The sequence below is a fragment of the Myotis yumanensis genome, unplaced genomic scaffold (assembly GCF_028538775.1).
Source record: "Myotis yumanensis isolate MYYU_CA2020_CCGP unplaced genomic scaffold, mMyoYum1.0.hap1 SCAF_22, whole genome shotgun sequence".
Taxonomy (NCBI): domain Eukaryota; kingdom Metazoa; phylum Chordata; class Mammalia; order Chiroptera; family Vespertilionidae; genus Myotis; species Myotis yumanensis.
In genome coordinates, this window is record NW_027223773.1 from 15330637 (window position 1) to 15350095 (window position 19459).

At 55.7% G+C, this 19459-nt stretch overlaps 1 protein-coding gene across 1 annotated transcript in view; it reads left to right on the forward strand.

The window, feature by feature from the left end:
* PARP1 (poly(ADP-ribose) polymerase 1) overlaps positions 1 to 14031 on the forward strand; it is a 37608-nt gene extending 23577 nt beyond the window's left edge. Inside the window, exons 13-23 of the mRNA XM_070401119.1 lie at positions 1548 to 1743; positions 3704 to 3832; positions 6046 to 6129; positions 7684 to 7806; positions 8301 to 8429; positions 9693 to 9791; positions 10616 to 10768; positions 11965 to 12092; positions 12685 to 12746; positions 13250 to 13364; positions 13552 to 14031. Coding sequence (XP_070257220.1) covers positions 1548 to 1743; positions 3704 to 3832; positions 6046 to 6129; positions 7684 to 7806; positions 8301 to 8429; positions 9693 to 9791; positions 10616 to 10768; positions 11965 to 12092; positions 12685 to 12746; positions 13250 to 13364; positions 13552 to 13633 — 1300 coding nt within the window. The 3' untranslated portion in view covers positions 13634 to 14031. The remainder of the gene's footprint in view (positions 1 to 1547; positions 1744 to 3703; positions 3833 to 6045; positions 6130 to 7683; positions 7807 to 8300; positions 8430 to 9692; positions 9792 to 10615; positions 10769 to 11964; positions 12093 to 12684; positions 12747 to 13249; positions 13365 to 13551) is intronic.
* The last annotated feature ends 5428 nt before the right edge of the window (positions 14032 to 19459 follow it).

Consider the following 19459-nt stretch of genomic DNA (forward strand, 5'->3'; position numbering starts at 1 on the left):
AGTGCATAGAGCGTCGGCCTGCTGACTAAAGGGTCCCGGGTTCGATTCCGATCAAGGGCATGTACCTGGGTTTCGGGCACATCCGCAGTAGGGGGTGTGCAGGAGGCAGCTGATCGATGTTTCTCTCTCATTGATGTTTCTAACTCTCTATCCCTCTCCCTTCCTCTCTGTAAAAAATTAATAAAATATATTTTTTAAAAATAAATAAAATAAAACGTGAACGTCAGAGGTGACCATAAAGAATACAAAGTATTTGGTTGGCTACTGAACATTTCTAAAGAAATACACCTCAACTGTCATTCAGTTCATTACCTATTCTGGCCAGAGATTTGAAAGTCAAAAATGGTTTCTTGCTTGTAGAAATACACCTTCGAAAAGCTAGGTGTCTATTGTACTGTAGGAGAAGGAGTAGGCTTTTTGTAGAAATAGTCATCTGTTAAATAACAGCCAGCCAGACATTCTAAAGGTGATTGTGGATGTGTGCGTTTCTTGGGGCCCTGGACTTACTGGGCTGTAGAGTGAAAGGGTTGTGTGGGTTCTTAGGGTCAGAAAATGTTTCTCAGGATAGGTCAGTGTGGTATCTTCCACACATTTCCAGGCGAAAGAACCTAATAGAATACATTTATATGCTTTTGGTCAACAGCCCAGGAAAACAGGAAGCCCCAAATTTTCTTTCTTTTTTAAAAATACATTTTTATTGATTTCAGAGACGAAGGGAGAGGGAGAGGGAGAGAGAGAGAGAGAGAGAGAGAGAGAGAGAGAGAAACATCAGTGATGAGAGAGAATCATTGATCAGCTGCCTCCTGCACGCCCCACACTGGATATCGAGCCTGCAACCCAGGCCTGTGCCCTGACTGGGAATCGAACCGTGACCTCCTGGTTCATAAGTTGATGCTTAACTATTGAGCCACACTGGCCGAGCCTTTGAACTCTGGCTTTACCGAAAAACACACACAAGTTTTTTATTTGGGTTTCTAATATATTTATACTTACAGTGATGTAAAACTTAACTTACCCATTACTTCCACTAAGAAAAATTAACTTAGCCAAAGCTAGGCACCACGGGAGCTAGAGGGTGCCCGCGATGTGTGCCCTAAACCGAGGTGGAAGCAGATGGTAGCCTGGGTCTGACGGTGGCTAACCCTCTATGCCACTGCCCCACGCCTCGCCATTTCATCGCCTCAGCGTCTGAGCTGAACCAAGTTCCGTATTGTCTTTAGAGTGTGTTATTAGTGGCTGCATCTCTAAACGCGTGACTTCTAAATGACACTTGCTGCATTTCTTTGGGCACTTTTTATAGGCAATTTGAAAGGCCACTTTTTTTATTTACTTTAAACTTACTATAACCGTCAATTCAGTAAAAGTAAAATAACTCTTCTTATTGTAATGTCAGTTCCCTTCGTTCCGCTGTCACTCGTCATTTTAGGGTGTTTGAGTTCTTTCTCACCCACGTGGACTGTCCGGGAAGGGAACCTCCTCCAGCAATGTGACCAGCTGACCCACAGATTTGTAATCGCTGCTCCTCTCCGCCCTTGCTGCCCTCGTAGGTACTGGATATTCAGGTCCTGGGGCCGCGTGGGCACGGTGATTGGCAGTAACAAGCTGGAGCAGATGCCGTCCAAGGAGGATGCCGTTGAGCACTTTATGAAATTATACGAAGAGAAAACCGGGAATGCCTGGCACTCCGAAAACTTCACCAAGTATCCCAAAAAGTTCTACCCCCTAGAGATCGACTATGGCCAGGTGATCACGTAATCTAATCTTTGTAAAGGGAAGGGTTACCAATACGCTTTTAAAAACATTCCGCGAATCAGATGGCATCACTGGTGAATGCTACCAAATGTTTAAAGAATTAATACAAGTCCTTCACAAACTCTTCCAAAAAACAGAATGGGAAGGACATTCCCAACTCATTATGAGGCCAGTGTCATCCCGATACCAAAGCCAGATAGAGACATCACAGGAAAACTGGTGACCAGTATCACTATGAGTCTAGGTGCAAAAAACTCAACAAAATGCTAGCAGTCTAGCAGCACAGAAGGAATTTATCCGAAGAATGCAAGGTTGGTTCACCATACGAAAATCAGTGTAATATAATGTGGATAGAATAGAGGCTAAAAGCTACATGATCGTCATAATAGGCCAGGAACAAGCATTCAATAAAATCCAGGACCCTTCATGGATGGGGTCCGCACCGTGAAGTGTGAGGTGGAGAGGTTTTGCTGTTTAGGAATTCCTTTGAAATGTGGTGTATTTTTAACCCTTACTGTACATCTCAGCTTAGACTGGCCGCATTTCAAAACTAGTGACTACTGTATTAAATTGATGTAGAGAGCCATTTCTTCAGGCTGTATAGAATTCCATCCTGTGGGTGGCCATAATTCATAATTTACCAAACAATATAATGTGCCTCCCCCGATAGGGATTTAGATTAGTTGCAGGTATTTGATATAGCAGTGCTGATAAACATAAGTACCCATATCTCTGATTATTACCACAGAGGTGGAGTTCCTGAATTGTAGAGTATGCCCATTTATTCATTTATTTTTTAATATATTTTTATTGATTTCAGCAAGGAAGGGTGAGGGGGAGAGAGAGAGAGAAACATCTGTGATGACAAAATCACTGATCAGCTGCCTCCTGCATGCCCCCTACTGGGGATTGGCCCGCAACTGGTCATACGCCCTTGACTAGAATCGAACCTGGGACCCTTCAGTCCACAGGCCGACACTCTGTCCACTGAGCCAAACCAGCCAGGGCCAGAGTGTGTGCATTTAAATAAGGCTTTTTGACACGTTAACAATTTGTTCCTCGGTGAGGTTAGAACCAGAAGCTGGGTGTTCCCGTGTTAAGAGTACATCAAAAAAAAAAAAAAAAAAGTACATCCACAACAGCCGTGAGCACAGCACGGCACAGGTTTCTCTCTGCATCTGGGTTCAGCCCAGCCGGTCCCAATGCCAGTTTCCTTCCCTGAAGCACATGCAAACACTTAGTTTCTAAGGACTCTGATGGACAGCATAGGCCCTGCCCTCATGTGGTTCAAAAGTAAGAAAAGTTAAGGCATTTCCATTACAGTGTGGTCTTGGCTTAGCTGGGTGGTCAGGCAGTGGGGGCCGAGCCTCGTGCTTAATTTATCAGGAGGGGTGGGGTTTGGGGTGCGGGTGGCTAAGGTGGATGCACTGAACACTGTCAGGCTGCCTGGCTTGAGGCTTTGGGACAGAGAAGGCTGTATAGACTTAGTCACTCACTCAGTTGGCCCTGGGATGAGGCGAAGCAGGAGAAGTGGGGGCGAGTCTGCCCACTGGTCCCTCGATCTAGGGTTTGCCCTCCTGGCTGCCAAGCTCTTCTGGGTTGGGCACGAGTGGGCACTGAACAGATTCCCATGCAGGACACGAGCAGCCCAAGGGCAGGAGACACTGAGCAGGAGGGGGTGAGGGGAGTGTGAGGCTGCAGTGCCAGCTGGGTAAGAATATGGGGCAGTCCAGAGAACTTGGGGGTGCCCTGGAAGTGTCCGATCCCTCTGCAAACTCACACTCTTCCTGGTAGCTGCCGCCCAAGCCCTGTGGATGGATGCCTAGCCTTTTTGCTGTTGGCATCGTCCTGGGTACTCGGCCTGCAGCCCAAACACCACCACCACTTTGGTTGTTTAACGGGGTCTCTTACTGATTGTCTTCTCCTCCGTAACATACCTGTTCCCCCAAAGGATGAAGAGGCGGTGAAGAAACTGACAGTGAACCCTGGAACCAAGTCCACGCTCCCCAAGCCGGTGCAGAACCTCATCAAGATGATCTTCGATGTGGAAAGTATGAAGAAAGCCATGGTGGAATATGAGGTGCGTGCACTGAGTGTCCTGTCTGTGAGCCTTTGCTGGGGGCAGTGGGCGCTCAGTAGCTCTTACTGGATTCGGCATCTTTGCCTGTTCTTAAGCCTGAGTTGGATGAGGTGTACTGAGGCCTGGGTGCTTGCAGAGGTGTGTTAGAGAGTGTCCCCTGGGTTCCTCATCCCCCTGTACTTAGCTCCTCCTTGTTGCCATGGTAGCGTCTGTAGCATCTTCTCTGTGGCCCAACAAGCAGGCAGTCCAGGGCGCAGCCCACTCCAGTAGAAGAGCTGCTGTGATCACTGTTGACAAAAGTGCAGGGAGCTTCTGACACTTGCTCGCAGATGAAATTCATTCCAGCTGTTTTAGGAAGAAGTTGCGCCCGGGCTGAGTGAGGGGGGGGGATGGGTTTGAGCCCCTCTCTCTGTCCCAGGTGGACTGTCCCACACGTCATTCCCAGCTTCCTGTACTCTGGTTTTTCTGTGATTTACAGAAATCCTCACCTATTGTCAGACCCAAGTGTGTATCTTCCTGTGGAATGACACCATGATGCTGTTTTTCACTCAGGCGAGCAGCTAGTTTTGCAGGAGGAAAGGGGCTGCCCTGCCTGGAACAGGCTAGAGGCAGCCTGTGAGAGGTGGAGAGGAGGGTGCCGCCCCTTGCCTGGCGGGTTCCCCGTGGGGTCGGGTAACCAGGTGGATAGTGAACGCGGTTACCCTGGGAGCTTTATGCCCAGGAGGGGCAGCTGGTGCTCCCTGCGAGGAGGTGAATTCTGAGCCTAGAGCAGAGTGGTGCCAGGGGATGGAGGATGCTACACCCAGAGCCCTGCTACTCCCGGAAGCCTCCCTGTGCTGCAGGGGCGGCTCCTGGGCCCCAGGCATCTCCCACTCACAGTTCCTCCCAAAGCTGTGCTGCCGTAGCCGCTGCCCCGCCTGTCGCAGGGCTGTGCCTCCAGTCTGCTTGCCGGGCGTGGGGGCGGGTGGTGCTGACTCCGCCTCTTGTTCCTGGGGCCTGTGTGTGTGTTTTGAGGGTGCAGATTAGAGAGACCGGTCTTTTTAAAATAAACATTGAAATGCACCGCTTGGGGAGCCTGCTCTCGGCTCCGGTCACGCTGCCCTGGGTCAGCGCGTCTTCTGAGTTCCTCCTTTAGAATTGCTTTCAGAACCACTTTGTACTTCATTCTAAAGATCGGCTTTTATCACATCTCCTTGGTTCAGAGCAGATTATCCACCTTCTTCCCCAGAGTTCGCTCCAACTACTTAACTGTCCCCACAGCCAGGCGCCTCGGGATCGGCAGCACCGCGGGTGCAGCGACACGTGTGCGCCGGGGCTGGTAGCCATTAGACGCTGGCCCCGCTGGCGCCTGGTGAACTGTGAGCACGTCCGTGGCTTATTTCATTTACTCCCCACAGTGGTTCCATGTCTCCGTGCTTGTTGGTTCCACCTCCGTCCCGGGCACTGCAGGTGCCGGGGATGCAGAGATGGATGAGGTGCGGTCTGGGCCCCGGAACAGAGGATCCACTGGGAATAGCACAGAGACAGTGTCTGAGGATACAGACGGGCCCCCTGCTTACAGATGTGTGGGGGCCGGTGAGCAGTCCAGGCAGGTCACTCTTGGTGGATGTGGGCCCCGTTTACAGGCAGGAGCCCAAGGCTGAGCAGTGGGTGCACAGCAGGTAGCTGGGGACCAGGCCTTCTGGCTGCACGTCTGCTGTTGTCCACGTCAGCTTCTCCCTCTCCTGGTGGTGGTCCGGGTGGTGTGCGCAGTAGCAGTATCATCATCGCGAATGGATGTTTGACCCGTGGTGGCTGATGTGGAGAGACGCTGGCGACTCGCTGTAAATGCGTATGTTCAGGAGCCGCTCTTTAACAGTCACTTCATAGTTGTTTTCCTCCCGGGAACTGCCGTGGCTCACCTCGTCCTCGCGGGAATTAGCTGGGAATGCGCTGCGTCTTGAAGTGCGTGGCTCTTTCACCTCTAACACAGGGTGGGGAGCCTGGCTGGCTTCTCCCTGACACACATGTGTAGTGAGAATCTTCTCATAGACTCTCGGCCCCTGAGTGGGGGTCGGACTGCACAGTCTGTGGAGTTGGGTGCCTGCATCTCCCAGGAAGATGAGGCAGCTCTGAGTGTGTCCGTCAGGGCCCAGGAAGCCTGGACCCGTCCCCTCGCCCGGGGCCATGCGGCTTGGAGCCTGCCTTTCAAGGGGGATCCCCTATCTCCTCAGATCGACCTTCAGAAGATGCCCTTGGGGAAGCTGAGCAAAAGGCAGATCCAGGCCGCGTACTCTATCCTCAGTGAGGTCCAGCAGGTAAGCGAGGGGCCAGCCTGGCTCTGTCCCAGCTGCCAGTGGCTCTCCTGGGCCAGTCCCCCTGGCCAGCCGCTGGTCTCGGGGTGCGGTGGTACGTTTACTTAAGGTCAGTGGATGTGCTGGCAGCAGTTCGTGATGATGGAGATTTTTTTCAGTTTTACAAGTGCTGCTGTGAAAGATCACAGAACCAATGAATTAGCAGTGTTTCCAGCAATGAGATAGGTGGTAAACTTCCTGTAAACTTGATGAGGAATTTGGTTCTCCTGCTTCATAAAATACTTGAGAATTAGGCTGAATTTCTTTTGCAGTTACTAGGAGGTTATCAAGTAGAAAGCTAGGTAATGTCCTACTTTCATTCATATCCCCTCCCCCCTCCACAGAGCCTTCAAGCAGTGAGTGCTCTGGGGGTTCTATATATGGGGGGGTGGGAATGGGAGTGGGGTGGGGGTGGGGGCAGGCTTGGCTTGGCTTGTGAGAGAAGGAAAGCACACAGGAAGCGGCAGTGGGGCCGGGGAAATGCTTTCTGGCTGGAGCTGGGGTAGAGGCCCTGATACGTGGCAGTTAAATCCCGTAGAGCTGGTCTCGAGCAGTGTCCCCACCAGCTGGGACAGTGTCCCTGCCCACTGCACAGAGCAGGCAGACGACCGCAGACCGAAGGTTTACTACTTAGAGACGCCGATGTCCCTGTGAGAAGCAGACTGCGGCCTCAGGCCTGCAGGATGCCAGCTTGCTGCCCCCCTGCCATCCTTGGTCCACCTAGGTGTCTGCCAAGTATGCGTACCCCGTGTCCAGCTCCTCCAGCTCCTTGTTGAACACCTTTTGCCTCTGGGGCACTAATTGTTGCTGTGGCAGAAAGGGGAACGTGGCCCTCTGTGCCGGGCCACCGGGACCTCCTGAAAGTAAATCCCGGTCTTTTTTTTTTTTTTTTTAATATATTTTATTGATTTTTTACAGAGAGGAAGGGAGAAGAATAGAGAGTTAGAAACATCGATGAGAGAGAAACATCGATCAGCTGCCTCCTGCACACTCCTACTGGGGATGTGCCCGCAACCCAGGCACATGCCCTTGACCGGAATCGAACCTGGGACCTTCCAGTCCACAGGCCAGCGCTCTATCCACTGAGCCACACCGGCCAGGGCAGATCCCGGTCTTAAAGGTGACGTTCAGTGGGTGGGGAGGCCAGACTGGATTTTACAGCAAAGGGATTCTCCCCTTTATTTCGTTATGGAAAGTTTTCAAAGCGTACAAAAGGTTGAAAGGATTTTACAGCAATTCCCATGAGCCCACCACCCAGCTACCACAGTTCCCACCGCGCCTCGGATCTGTAACTCCACGGCTCCGGTACAAGTGAAGCCTTATGGGAGGCTGACTGTGCTGAGCCTCACGGTTTGAGGCTGGAGGTCCCGCGCTGCAGGGCTGTGACACCAGCAGGAAGGCTCTGCGCTCACCAGGACCCCTCGGACCCGCCGCCCACCACCTTCTGGAGCAGGAGCCCAGCCCGCGCGGGGCCTCGCTGGCTGCCTCAGCCTGTCTTCCGTCTGTCCCTCCCTCAAGGCCTTGTCCCAGGGCAGCAGCGACTCCCAGATCCTGGATCTCTCCAATCGCTTCTACACCTTGATCCCCCACGACTTCGGGATGAAGAAGCCGCCGCTCCTGAGCAACGCAGACAGTGTGCAGGTAGCGCTGGGTCTGCTGGGCTGTGGTGCTGCTCCGGTGCTGCCCCGCGACTCCTCTCCACCTCATGGTCCCTCTGGGCAGGGCCAGCTCTGGGAAGGCCACTTACATGTCGTCATTGTGAAGTGGGGTTCTGCCCACAGTGTGGGGACACCACGGGCAGAGCAGATGTGGTTCCCCCTCATCAGTCTGGGGACAGAGCCGGGAGTGGGAGAGCCTCCCTGCCTCGCAAGGCAGCCAGTGTGCGTGCCACCTGTCACCGGTGTGTGCGAGAGGAGAGACGGGCCTTCCCGCAGCCTCACGGCTTCCGCCTCCCCGCCACAGGGCCCTCCTTGCATTCCAGGGAGCCCTGCATGGTGTGCACCGGACGGACGACAGGCCACTCGGTCAGCTGGGAGTCCCCCCTTCACTGTCCGTTCAAGCTGTTACCTGCATGTGGTTTTCTCTTCCAAAAGTGGGCGAGTCCTTCTCCCTCAGGGTTTTCTTTGTCCCTCCAGGCCAAGGTGGAAATGCTGGACAACCTGCTGGACATCGAGGTGGCCTACAGCTTGCTCAGGGGAGGGTCTGATGACAGCAGCAAGGACCCCATCGATGTCAACTATGAGAAGCTCAAAACCGACATTAAGGTAACAGGGCCACCCTTTCTGAAGCATCCTCCGCGCTCACCCAAGTGTGTGGTCCCCAGACCTCCACGTGTGCCCGGGTCTCCTGGAGAGCTTCCCAGCACAGGGGCTGGGCCCGAACCCCGGCCTGGCTTTCGCGTCCCAGGTGCTGTCCTTGGAGAGCCGCAGGCCATTTCCCCGACAGCTGAACGCCTGGGTTGCAAGGCAAGCGTCATGCCCAGGCCTTAGTTTGCTGTAGAGACTGGGTCTGAGGGCCTTACAGAATGGACGTTCCTTATCTCGAGGGGGGTCTAATTTAGAGACTTTTGCAGCCGGAGCCCTAGGAGATCGGTTACTGTGTCCGTTTCAGAAGCGGAAGTGCCTGATGGCAGCCGCAGTAAGACAGTGCCTGCCATGCCCCCACATGACGCCCGGAGTCCTTGGCTTCCGCCCTGGGGCTGACCTGAGGGGAGTGTCAGCCTCAGCTCCAGCTCGCCCTGGTGCCTCTCCACTCGGCCCGTGTCCCTCCCTGCAGACTGACAGGGTCCACGTTCCCAGAGTCTGCTGAGCCTGGGAGGGCGGGTCTGCGTCACTAAAAAGAGCCCTTGCTCCTTGCTTGGGACAAAGCATAGGACTGTGGGTCCGAGCAGGGACGCATCGAATGTCATGTGTGTTACCCTAAGGGGCACCTTCGCGGTGGGTGCTCTGGGTTGGTTCTGTGTGAGGGGCTGCTGTGCTAAGAGGCTGGGAGGAAGAGCAGAATTCCTTTTTCTGAACACTGGGTACGAACTGAGTATGGGACACAGCATGTCTCATAACGCTCTCGTTTAGCACGGATTCTCTTAACTCGGTGACAGGTAGGTAGGTGGTGGGCGGGTGCCCTGAGCCAAGGTGTGCATGGCCCTGAGGAGTCCAGAGCCCCGCCCTCCAGTGCCGCACCGCTGACAGCATCCTTGCCGCTTGGATTGCAAGTCTTGGCTTTGGGGCGCCCCCTCCTGGCCCACATGTCTTACCTCCATGGACTGGACTGGCCCTGGGAGCTGGCTCCCTGTTCTAAAGGCTCTTGACCGAGCCCCAGGTCTCTGGTTTCCTCGTAGCCCAGAGAAGGCACATCCAAGGAAGTGGGGCTGCTGGCCTGGGACCCCCCCCCAGCTGCGGGGCCTGGGACCTGGGCTCGGTCCCATCTGGGCTTCATGAAGGCCATGGTCATGTGACCTATGCATCACCTGAGCCTGTGCTGCTCTTCCCACCTGTGTGTGCTCTGATACCAAGATGCCCTTCTCCCAGGTGGTGGACAAAGATTCCGAGGAAGCCAAGATCATCAGGAAATACGTTAAGAACACTCACGCGACCACACACAATGCCTACGACCTGAAAGTCCTCGAGGTAAGGCTCTCCCCCCTCTGCTGGCTCTTCCTGCCCCTTCTTCCAGCCTGGGCCTGGGTAGAAACAAGCAGTTAACTTTGCTTGAAATAACCAGGGGAAATTCCATGTATTTGTTGAGCTGAAAAATGAGTAGTCTCCTGGTTTGGGGGTGGTTTTATTCTAAAACCTGATTTTAGAATCAGGAAATATTATCAGAGATTCAAAATGAAGTGCTTTGCCCTGGCCGGTTTGGCTCAGTGGTTAGAGCGTCAGCCCGCAGACTGCAGGGTCTTGGTTCAATTCCCAGTCAGTCCCAGCCTTAGTCGGGGCACCTGTGGTAGGCAACCAATCGATGTGGCTCTCTCTTTTCTTCCTCCCTTCCTCCCCCTCCTCCCTTCCACTCTGTCTAAAAATCCACGAGAAAAATATCCTCTGGTGAGGGTTTTTTTTAATGATGTGCCTTAGTTGTACATCTCCTACACCAGTGGTCGGCAAACTGCGGCCCCTTGAGTGTGGCTCTTCCACAAAATACCATGTGCGGGCGAGCACGTACAGTACGATTGAAACTTCGTGGCCACACTCAAGGGGCCAAAGAGCCACATGTGGCTCGTGAGCCTCAGTTTGCTGACCACCGTCCTACATCTATTACTCGTTTTTGTAGCTAGTCTCTGCTAGATGGGACATTGACTAGCCAGGCTGCTCTCTCCCAATGATTGAAACACCTTACTTACTTTAAGATCTATTAGGTTTCCTTGCTCAGCTCTCCTGTATCGAGTCAGGTCCCTGGGTTAACCAGAGTAACGTGGTTTCTGTCACCTCTCTCCTTTACTGAATGCCCCAACCAGATCTTTAAGATTGAACGTGAAGGGGAAAACCAGCGCTACAAGCCCTTCAAGCAGCTGCATAACCGGAGGTTGCTGTGGCACGGGTCTAGAACCACCAATTTCGCTGGGATTTTGTCCCAGGGTCTCCGGATCGCCCCTCCTGAAGCGCCTGTGGTACGTGCCTGGCCTGGAGGTGGGGTGGGCAGGACCTGTCTCTGTGGCTGGCCCCATAGAGCGTTAACAGGGACTTGGGTGAGCCATGCACATGCCCAGTGAGTAGGGCCTGGTGTAAAGATGTAGGTTTGGGCTCGGCTGTGGCTGACAGGTGGCTGTTGCCAGGCCTCCCTCTCCGGACCCTTAGCACAGCCCCTGAGTAGGACCTTCGCCCTCGTTCTGACCCAAACTCTGGGTGGTGGGGCTGCATGTGTGTGAAGCGTCCGGGCCCTGCTGTGAGTGCTGATTGGGGTGTTGCCATGCAGAGAACAGACTTTGGCCAAGATCCAAGCCGAGCTCCCACCTGCCTGCACCCCTCCCAGCTAGTGGAGCTCCGAGGAGCTCCCTGTCTCCCTCGGGGGTGCGGTGATCACGAGGAAAGCCCTGCCCAGACACAGGGTGGTCATGTCACCTGTTGATGGCGGAAGGGCTGCTGGACAGGGCTCAGCGGGGGTCCTCCGAGCCTCTGGTTTCAGGGTTGTAAGAAGTGGGGGGAAGCGGGTTAAGGACTTGCTAGTGCTGAGCCACCGCACATGGCTTGGGCTAGTGACCTAACCTTTTTGAACCTCACGTTTCACTTACAACAGGGAATGAGAATACTAGGCAGCGTTAGCGGGTGTCCACATGTGCCAGGTTCTAGTGGAGCGTCTATTGACTCACGTAATGCTCAGCTCGCAGCCCCGGGCGGGTCTTTCCTCTGTTCAGGGGAGGAGGACGTGGGTCCAGAGAGATGAAGCACTTGTTGAGGCCGCTCAGAGCCTGGCAGATCCGGGTCGGAGCAGGCCGTCGGTACCGGGTGGTGCTGCAGCACTCGGCCTGGCTCGCTGGCACCGGTACCGGGTGGTGTTGCAGCACTGGGCTCGGCTCGCTGGCACCACTACCGGGTGGTGTTGCAGCACTCGGCTCGGCTCGCTGGCACCAGTACCGGGTGGCGCTGCAGCACTCGGCTCGGCTCACTGGCATCGGTACCAGGTGGTGTTGCAGCACTCGGCCTGGCTCGCTGGCACCGGTACCGGGTGATGCTGCAGCACTGGGCTTGGCTCGCTGGCACTGGTACTGGGTGGCGCTGCAGCGCTCGGCTCGCTGGCACCAGTACCAGGTGGTGCTGCTGGCTAACTGCCCACTGAAGCCTCTCCACTGTCCCTCCCCCCTTGCAGACGGGCTACATGTTCGGCAAAGGGATCTACTTCGCCGACATGGTCTCCAAGAGCGCCAACTACTGCCACACGTCCCAGGGAGACCCGGTGGGCTTGGTCCTCCTGGGAGAGGTTGCCCTGGGGAACATGTGAGTTGCCTGGCGTGGGGGCTGGTGGCCTTGGTGGGGAGGGCGGGTAGGCTCCAGGAAGCAGGGTCCCCTGGCGGGGAGGTGACCCTGGACATTCCCCTCCACAATTACAGGACGGGGGTCGGGGAAGCGGGGGGTAGCAGAGACCTGTGATGGGAAGTGAACGGGGGAGGGGGAGGAAGGCCTCCCAGCCCGAGGCGGGAGCTGGGAAGCAGAGAGGTTGCTACACAAAGGAGGGTCGTCCGTGGCCCTCCCACTGCTGTTTAGAGACCAGCTTGGATTAAAGTGCGTCGGTCCTGCTTCTAAGACCCACAGAGAACATCTGGGCCCAGGGATGGGGGACAGAACAACCCCCCGCGTGTCAGCCACCATTCTGTGCAGGACTGTCCTGTGCACGTGGCCGCAGAGCAGATTGCTGGCACGAGCCGTGCAGAAGAGCCTTTGGTGTCTGCAGCCGGAGTGGAGGGAACGCCCGGCCGTGCATGGGCTCGGTTCTCGGGGCTCATCTCCCTCCTTCCCTTGGCTTGTCTGTGAGTCAGAGCCAGGCCCCCGGAGGCCCTCTGAGACGGTCCCCTCTCGATCTCTCGAACAGGTACGAGCTGAAGCACGCTTTGCACGTCAGCAAGCTGCCCAAGGGCAAGCACAGTGTCAAAGGTGAGTGTTGCTCCCCGGAAGCCACGTTCCTGGCTCGGCTGTGACAGCTGGAGGCTCATGTCAGAAGCTTCCCTCGCTGCGGCTGCCCTGGTGTCAGAGCTGCCCAGGGGTCTGTGAGCACCGGCAGCCACTGCTGCTGCAATTTAGCCCAACTTCTCGCTCCAGCGCCGAGGGCCCCTCGGGGCCGGGTGGTCCCTGCACATCGTGGATGGAGGAGCTGGTGGCACCTGAGGAGTCAGGAGCCCCGGCCCCGGTTAGAGGGAGTGCTTTGGAATTGTGTAATTGGGGGCAGGTGCAGCATGCACTCTTCTCATCAGAATCACCCACGGCTGGTGCCCTGGGAACGTGATTATCACCGGCTGTTTCCTGTCTGGAGGAAGATAGAGTGTGAAATGTGTGTGTCTTTAAAATGAACACAGAGCGAACATAAGCAGAACTCGGCGCCCTGCGACATTCTCAGCATCTGCTCACAGTTCACCTCACTCGTGCCTTCTGTTTTGCAGGTTTGGGCAAGACGACCCCTGACCCTTCCGCTAGTATCACCCTGGATGGGGTGGAGGTTCCTCTCGGAACTGGGGTCTCGTCTGGCGTCGATGACACGTCCCTGCTGTACAACGAGTATCCTTTACCTGTAGCCCCTTGTGCAGCCCATTGGCTGCTGAGCCTGCCCTCGGATGGCCTCCTGGTGATGGTCCCCTCGCTGGTCTCCCTACACCGAGTGAGAACTGACACCTGTCTGAGCTGCCCGATTGGGGCGTGCACTCTCCACTCGAAACCATTGCCTCCTTGACACACTTCCCTCCAGGTACATTGTCTACGACACTGCTCAGGTGAACCTGAAGTACCTGCTGAAGCTGAAGTTCAACTTTAAGACGTCCCTGTGGTGAGCTGACGCGAGGCCAGGCGCAGCCCGCCACTGGCATGAACTTGGCCGGGCAGAGGCCGCAGCTGGGTGCTGAGGGCGTGCCTTCACTGAACCCCTCAGATTGAACACTGGTCACATGGTCACCGATTTTTCCAAACTTTCAAATCCGTTGTTCAGGTTGGTTGGGGGATTTCCTGCCAGCCATCGCCCTGTGGGTAACTGACAGTGGAGAAGGGGAGGGGCAGGGTTTGTCTAGACTAGTCCTGAGGAGAGAGCCAGGCCACGGTAGCAGTTCTGACGTCCTGGTTCCCCAGGGGGAAAAAAAACCAGTCTTCCACCTTACACTTAAGTGTTCTTTTTAGTTTTGAAAAAATGTTAAGCATTTATTTTGAGGTAACAATAAAAACTAATTTCATAACATTTAGGTTTTTCCTTTTGCATTTATTGTCACCCTTTCAGCTTTGGGGGGTGCTTGTCTGGGGAAGGGGGTGAGGAGACCGGTGTCCATTTCTCCTTAGAAACAAAGGTGCTTCCTTTCCTGGCTGTGGGCACCCTCAGGGTGAAGCCGAGTAAATTAAAGCTGCATGTGAACCCTGACTTCCCTGTGAGCACTTTGTCTTCCCGATTAAACTCCGTCACCGATTTCCCGGGGGCTGAGGGTAGGTCTTCGTTACTATGAAAGTGGCTTCGGTGCTTCTGTGAGCTGGGGTGTGGTCTCATCCGGCCTCGAGGTCTAGTTAGTCCTCGCGGTGCCAGGTCCACAAAGACGACAGGGAGGCTGTGCCAGCGTCTGTGGGTCCCCAGAGTGTGCTGGGGGGAGGCCGCACTGTCCTGCCGAGTGGAGAACAGCAACCACCACCCTGGAAAGCACTGCGTCAGCCGGTCGGACGCGCTGTGGGATGGACCCGCAGCCAGGGTTCTGCGGAGGCTGTTACACACGTGCGCCGGATGGCCTCACACTACGACCGTGACGACACCACAGATGTTCACCCTACGTCCTTGAGAGCCCGGGTGCTGCCTGTGGCGCTTTGGGCCTTTTATGGAAGGTGAGGGAGTGTGGGCCTGAAGGTTGGGTCACAGGCAGAGGAGGCAGCAGCGTGAGCCGTTGTCTCAAACCCCAAAGCTGCCTGGGCTTGCTGACAAGGGAGACACAGACATAGCGTTTAAGACGGGAAAGAGGGGAAGCAGCTCCGTTTTCTCTGAACTGAGCTTTATGTGCTAGTAAGTGATTATAACAGCGGCCATTTCTGAACTTTGGCTCTGTAGGGAGCCGTGTCTGTGGCCGCATGCAGTTAGTATGAAGGCCATGCAAGCCCAAGTGAGGCGTTCGATTTCAGATGCAGAAGCACAGCTAGTCAACTTGGCCACAGTGGAGTTCTTACCTTTCTCGGTGTCCTTAGTGTTTAGGAACCCTTAGCACCTTTGACCTGAGCCCCCACCCCTCACCCCCCAATCAGCCAGCCATTCAGCAAGGCTCTCGGGCTCCCTGAATCCCGAGTGTTCTGTATCCTTTGCCCTTTTTATCAGCACAGAGAGAGGCAATCACCCTCACAGCTCCCGATTAAACAGTCTTTTTAGGATGGAGTGATTGCTTAAAGGGTTCCCTGTAATCAAAACTGACTTCAAGGAGATTCTCGTTTCACTTCTAAATGTGGGAGCTGCCATGTTATGTTTCAGTATTTACACATTAAAACTTAACACCTTAAAAAACTTTGAGTCCTGCCCGGCCGGTGTGGCTCAGTGGTTCAGCGTCGACCTATGAACCAGGAGGTCACAGTTCGATCCCTGGTCGGGGCACATGTCCTGGTTGTGGGCTCAATCCCCAGTGTGGGGCGTGCAGGAGGCAGCCAGTCAATGATTCTCTCCTGCTCCCTTCCTCTCCGAAATCAATGAGTATTTTTTTAAAAAGGAAATAGCCGCTCCTTCAGCATCCCAGAGTCGCTGAGGCTGCAGCAGAGAGCTCTGCTTGGAGCTCCCGGGGCGACGCTCAGCACGGTTAGGCAGTCCCCGGAGGGAAGGCCAGCGGCAGCCTGGCCCTGTGTGTACATTGTGTTCACATAGTGTGTGCGAGCTCTGTGAAGTCTTCAGACCGAAAGCCAACGTTGCACTGGCCTTTTTGTTTTGTTCGTTTTTCATTGATTTTAGAGAGAGGAAGGGGGAGAGAGAAACATTGATCAGTGTGGGAGGCACCCCAACTGGGGATCGAGCTGCAACCTCCTGGTGTACGGGCAGCGCTCCAACCAACAACCACCCGGCCAGGGCGTGCACTGGCTGTGTATCTTCTCACTGGAGGTCTGAGTGTCTGGAATGGTTTATCTTGGACCTGTTGGCCTGGCTTTTCTTGTTGTTTCTTTGTTTTTGTTTTATAAATTTATTTATTGTTAATCCTCACCCACGGATATTTTTCCATTGATTTTCAGGGAGAGTGGAGAGAGAGGGAAAGATAGAGACGTCTCTGTGAGAGAAACATATAGATTGGTTGCCTCCTGCACGAGCCCTGATCAGGGCCCAGGCCAGGGAGGAGCCTGCAACCAAGGTATGTGCCCTTAACCGGAATTGAACCCAGGACCCTTTGGTTGGCATGCCAACACTGTCCACTGAGCCAAACCGGCTAGGGCTGGCTGGTTTTATTTCACTCCAATATCCCCCACATATGGTAAGGATTTCACATTCCCCAAAGTGGTGTCACTTCCTTTCCCTTAAATTCTGTGTTTCAATTCCCAAAAGATTGGGATTTAGTTATTTACTAGAGGCCTGGTGCACGAATTCATGCACAGGTGGGGTCCCTCGGCCTGGCCAGCGATCGGGGCTGATGGGGGCGAGGGGGTGGGCCGGCCGGCTTGGGGGAGGGGCTGCGGGAGGTTGGCCGGCCTCAGGAGGTTGGCTGTGGGAGCACACTGACTACCAGGGGTCAGCATTGAACATCTGCCCCCTGGTGGTCAGTGCGTGTCATACTAACTGGTCGACCAGTCATTCGGTCACTTAGGCTTTTATATCTACAGATTCTTTCTGTTTTAAGGAATGGTGTCTTCACTTCTTCCACGCGGTGCCCTTTTGGGGCTAGTAGCTGGTTCAGGGGTCTGGTGCAGTGATGGCATCCCACTGCCTCCTGGCTTCTGCCCCTGATGCTCTGCCTGGAAGGTCAGCGGCCTCTCTTGCCCCTTTTCTGGCGTCAGAGAGCAGTGCCGGCCTTCTCGGCTTCCTAGTCTCTAGTGGCCTAGATTATAAGGGTTCCTCTGTGGGGGATGCAGCTGCATGCCTCCACTCCCCACCCTCCAGGACCAGTTAGGGGCTCAGCTGGGGCAGGCAAAGGTCAGGCCCTAAGGGGTGACCCCTGTATTCCCGGGTCCCCTGAGCCAGAGCTCCCACTGTCACATCCTTTCAGCCAAGCTTCTTGGCTGCAGGAAGGTGAACTAAGCCGTTGTGAATCCCTGAACTCTGGTCCCTAACCTACCTCTGCGTTGTGTGGAGAATGAGTGCTCATCCCCGTGACGTACTTAGCACTGTTCCTGGCCTTGGTGATCCCTCAGTAATTCTCGGCCGTAATCGCTAAAACCCCAGGGGGTGGTGTTGATGGTGCAGGAGTCTCCAGGTGAAAACGGAGAAACCAGGGACCAGGACAAAGAAACAAAACCCTGTGTGTCGGAGGGAGCTGGTGGGCAGTCGTGGAGGAAGAGCTAAGGCCCGACGAGAGGGCTGCCCACCTTTTAACTTCCTGGGGAACTGCGCAGTGACACTGGTCGTCCCTCTCGGTGCGGCTTCCTCCTTCCACTCCTCCCCGTCACTCATGTTGACTGAAGGGACCCAACTCCCCAGCGCTGTCCCCAGGCCCAGCTCCACTTGGCTGGCAGGCCCGCGGGGGTTCAGAATAGCCACTGCTGTCTCAGCAGGTGCCGGGCTAATTTTAGCCCCGTGGGCCCCCCCCCCCCCCCCCCGCCCCAGGCCGGGCTGGGCTGCTGAGATTTGAGCGAGCCAGTGCGCAGCTCTGCTTAGGAGCCAGTAACAAGGCTGGGTTGTGATCTGTGTCTGCCTAGACTTTCCAGGGATTCCAGAAATACAGTGTTTTAAAAAGGATTTTGTTTCCCTGAACCCACAAGAGCCCAAACGGTAGAGCCAGCGGGCGGGCCGGCCGTGGGTGCCGAGGACAGCCAGGGGCCGTGTGGTGGAGGCCAGGAGAAGCAGATGGCGACCCCGGCTCCCGCCTGGCCCTCGCTCAGAGCAGGCAGGTGGCCGCCCCGTATCCTGGGCACTGACCTCTCATTGCTCTTCAGCAACACGAAGGGAGAGAGCCAGCCCCGAGCTCCGGGTCCAGCCTCAGCCACGGCGGGAGGAGGGGCGGCACTCGATGCTGTGGAGGAGCTGTGACCGGGAAGAAACTGGCCACAGGTGCCAGTCCGAACCTCCTGGCCCTTCTGTGGAGCAGGCAGATGTGGAAACGGGCTCAGAGGAGACTGTCAGGTCCCGACACAGGCGGCAACTGGGCAGCTTCAGGACCTGTATTTCCTAATGATGTCCATTACCCGTCACCCCCCAGATAGGAAATTCTCCCAGAAGGACAGCCCCTGGGGGCCCGGCCGCCTTTGCCGGTCTCCACGCTGATGACCAGTCACTGAAGGAAGCTGAGGACCAGAGAGGACATTCGTAGAATGAGACCAGACTCGAGCTCTCAGCTTCCTAAGCTGGGTCCGTGGACTCGTGGAAGGTGCCCGGTGGTCACTAGGGAATCAAGGAAAACCCGACAGCAGCAGCTCCAACAATAAGGACACAGGTGACCCCTGGCCAAGACGTGGGCAGTGGCTGGATTGGCTCATTCGGCTGACAGTCCTCTTGGTCCTCTCTCCGCAGGTGCAAGACGGCACCTGGACTCCCAGGTCAGCATCCAAAGGCAGGAGAGGAGGAGAGAGTTACCTGCTCATCCTTCCATTTGTACCAGAAAAACATTGTTCCCAGGACCAACTCTGAGGGTTGGGACAGGCCAGTGACCCAGCCGCAGGGGCGCTTGGGCGAGGAATACCTGGTATTTCTAGCCTGTCCGGGGGCAGGGAGGGGGGCTGGGCTCTGCCATGAAGGACCACGAGGGTCAGGGAAGGCTGAGTGCACGCCACTTCCTGGGAGGAAACGCAGCTTTGCACAGCCACTCTCTGGGCACTGGGTCCACCGCAGCCGTCGGGTCCTCGGTGGCCTGTGAGTGCAAGGCCTTGCAGGAACGAGCTGGAGAGTCACTCCCTCCTGCGGAGAAGGATGTAACTCGAAGGAGGCGCAGTTGCCAGAATATTCTGCGTGGCTGTGTGAGTGCTGACCCCAGACGGGGCTCAGCGATGCCCTGCGGCCGACGCCGGGCACCCCTGGGACAGCAGCTCGGCCTTGCCTCCTGAGCTGGGTTGTGTTGGGAACCCGTGTCCTTGCCCAGAGGACGGCCCTGCTCTGCTGGCCTGGAGTCACAATCCTTTGCCCGATTTCATTCCTTGGGGTGGTGCCCAGAACACCGGGAAGCAGCTCCAAGGACTGCGCCCAGCTCAGGCCTCCCAGGGTCGCAGTCAGTCGAGGCACCTCCCACAGCCTCCCCGGGGGCGGGACCCACGCCAGGCAGGCCCTGGCCCGTGACAGCAACGGAGGAGCCTCGCACACCTGCCACACTAACTGACGCCTTACCTGCATTATGTTGAACAGCACAATTTGGGATCAAAACCATTGATCTTTCTCCCACTGCCCTTTACCGATTGCTCAGTGAGGGGACCCCCCCCCCCCCACTGGCAAAAACTGCAGGCCCCACGACGTCCCCTCTGTGCTACGCCCACGTGACTCTAAGATTCAAGCAGTTTCAGCTCAGCAGCTGGATGCCCAGGGC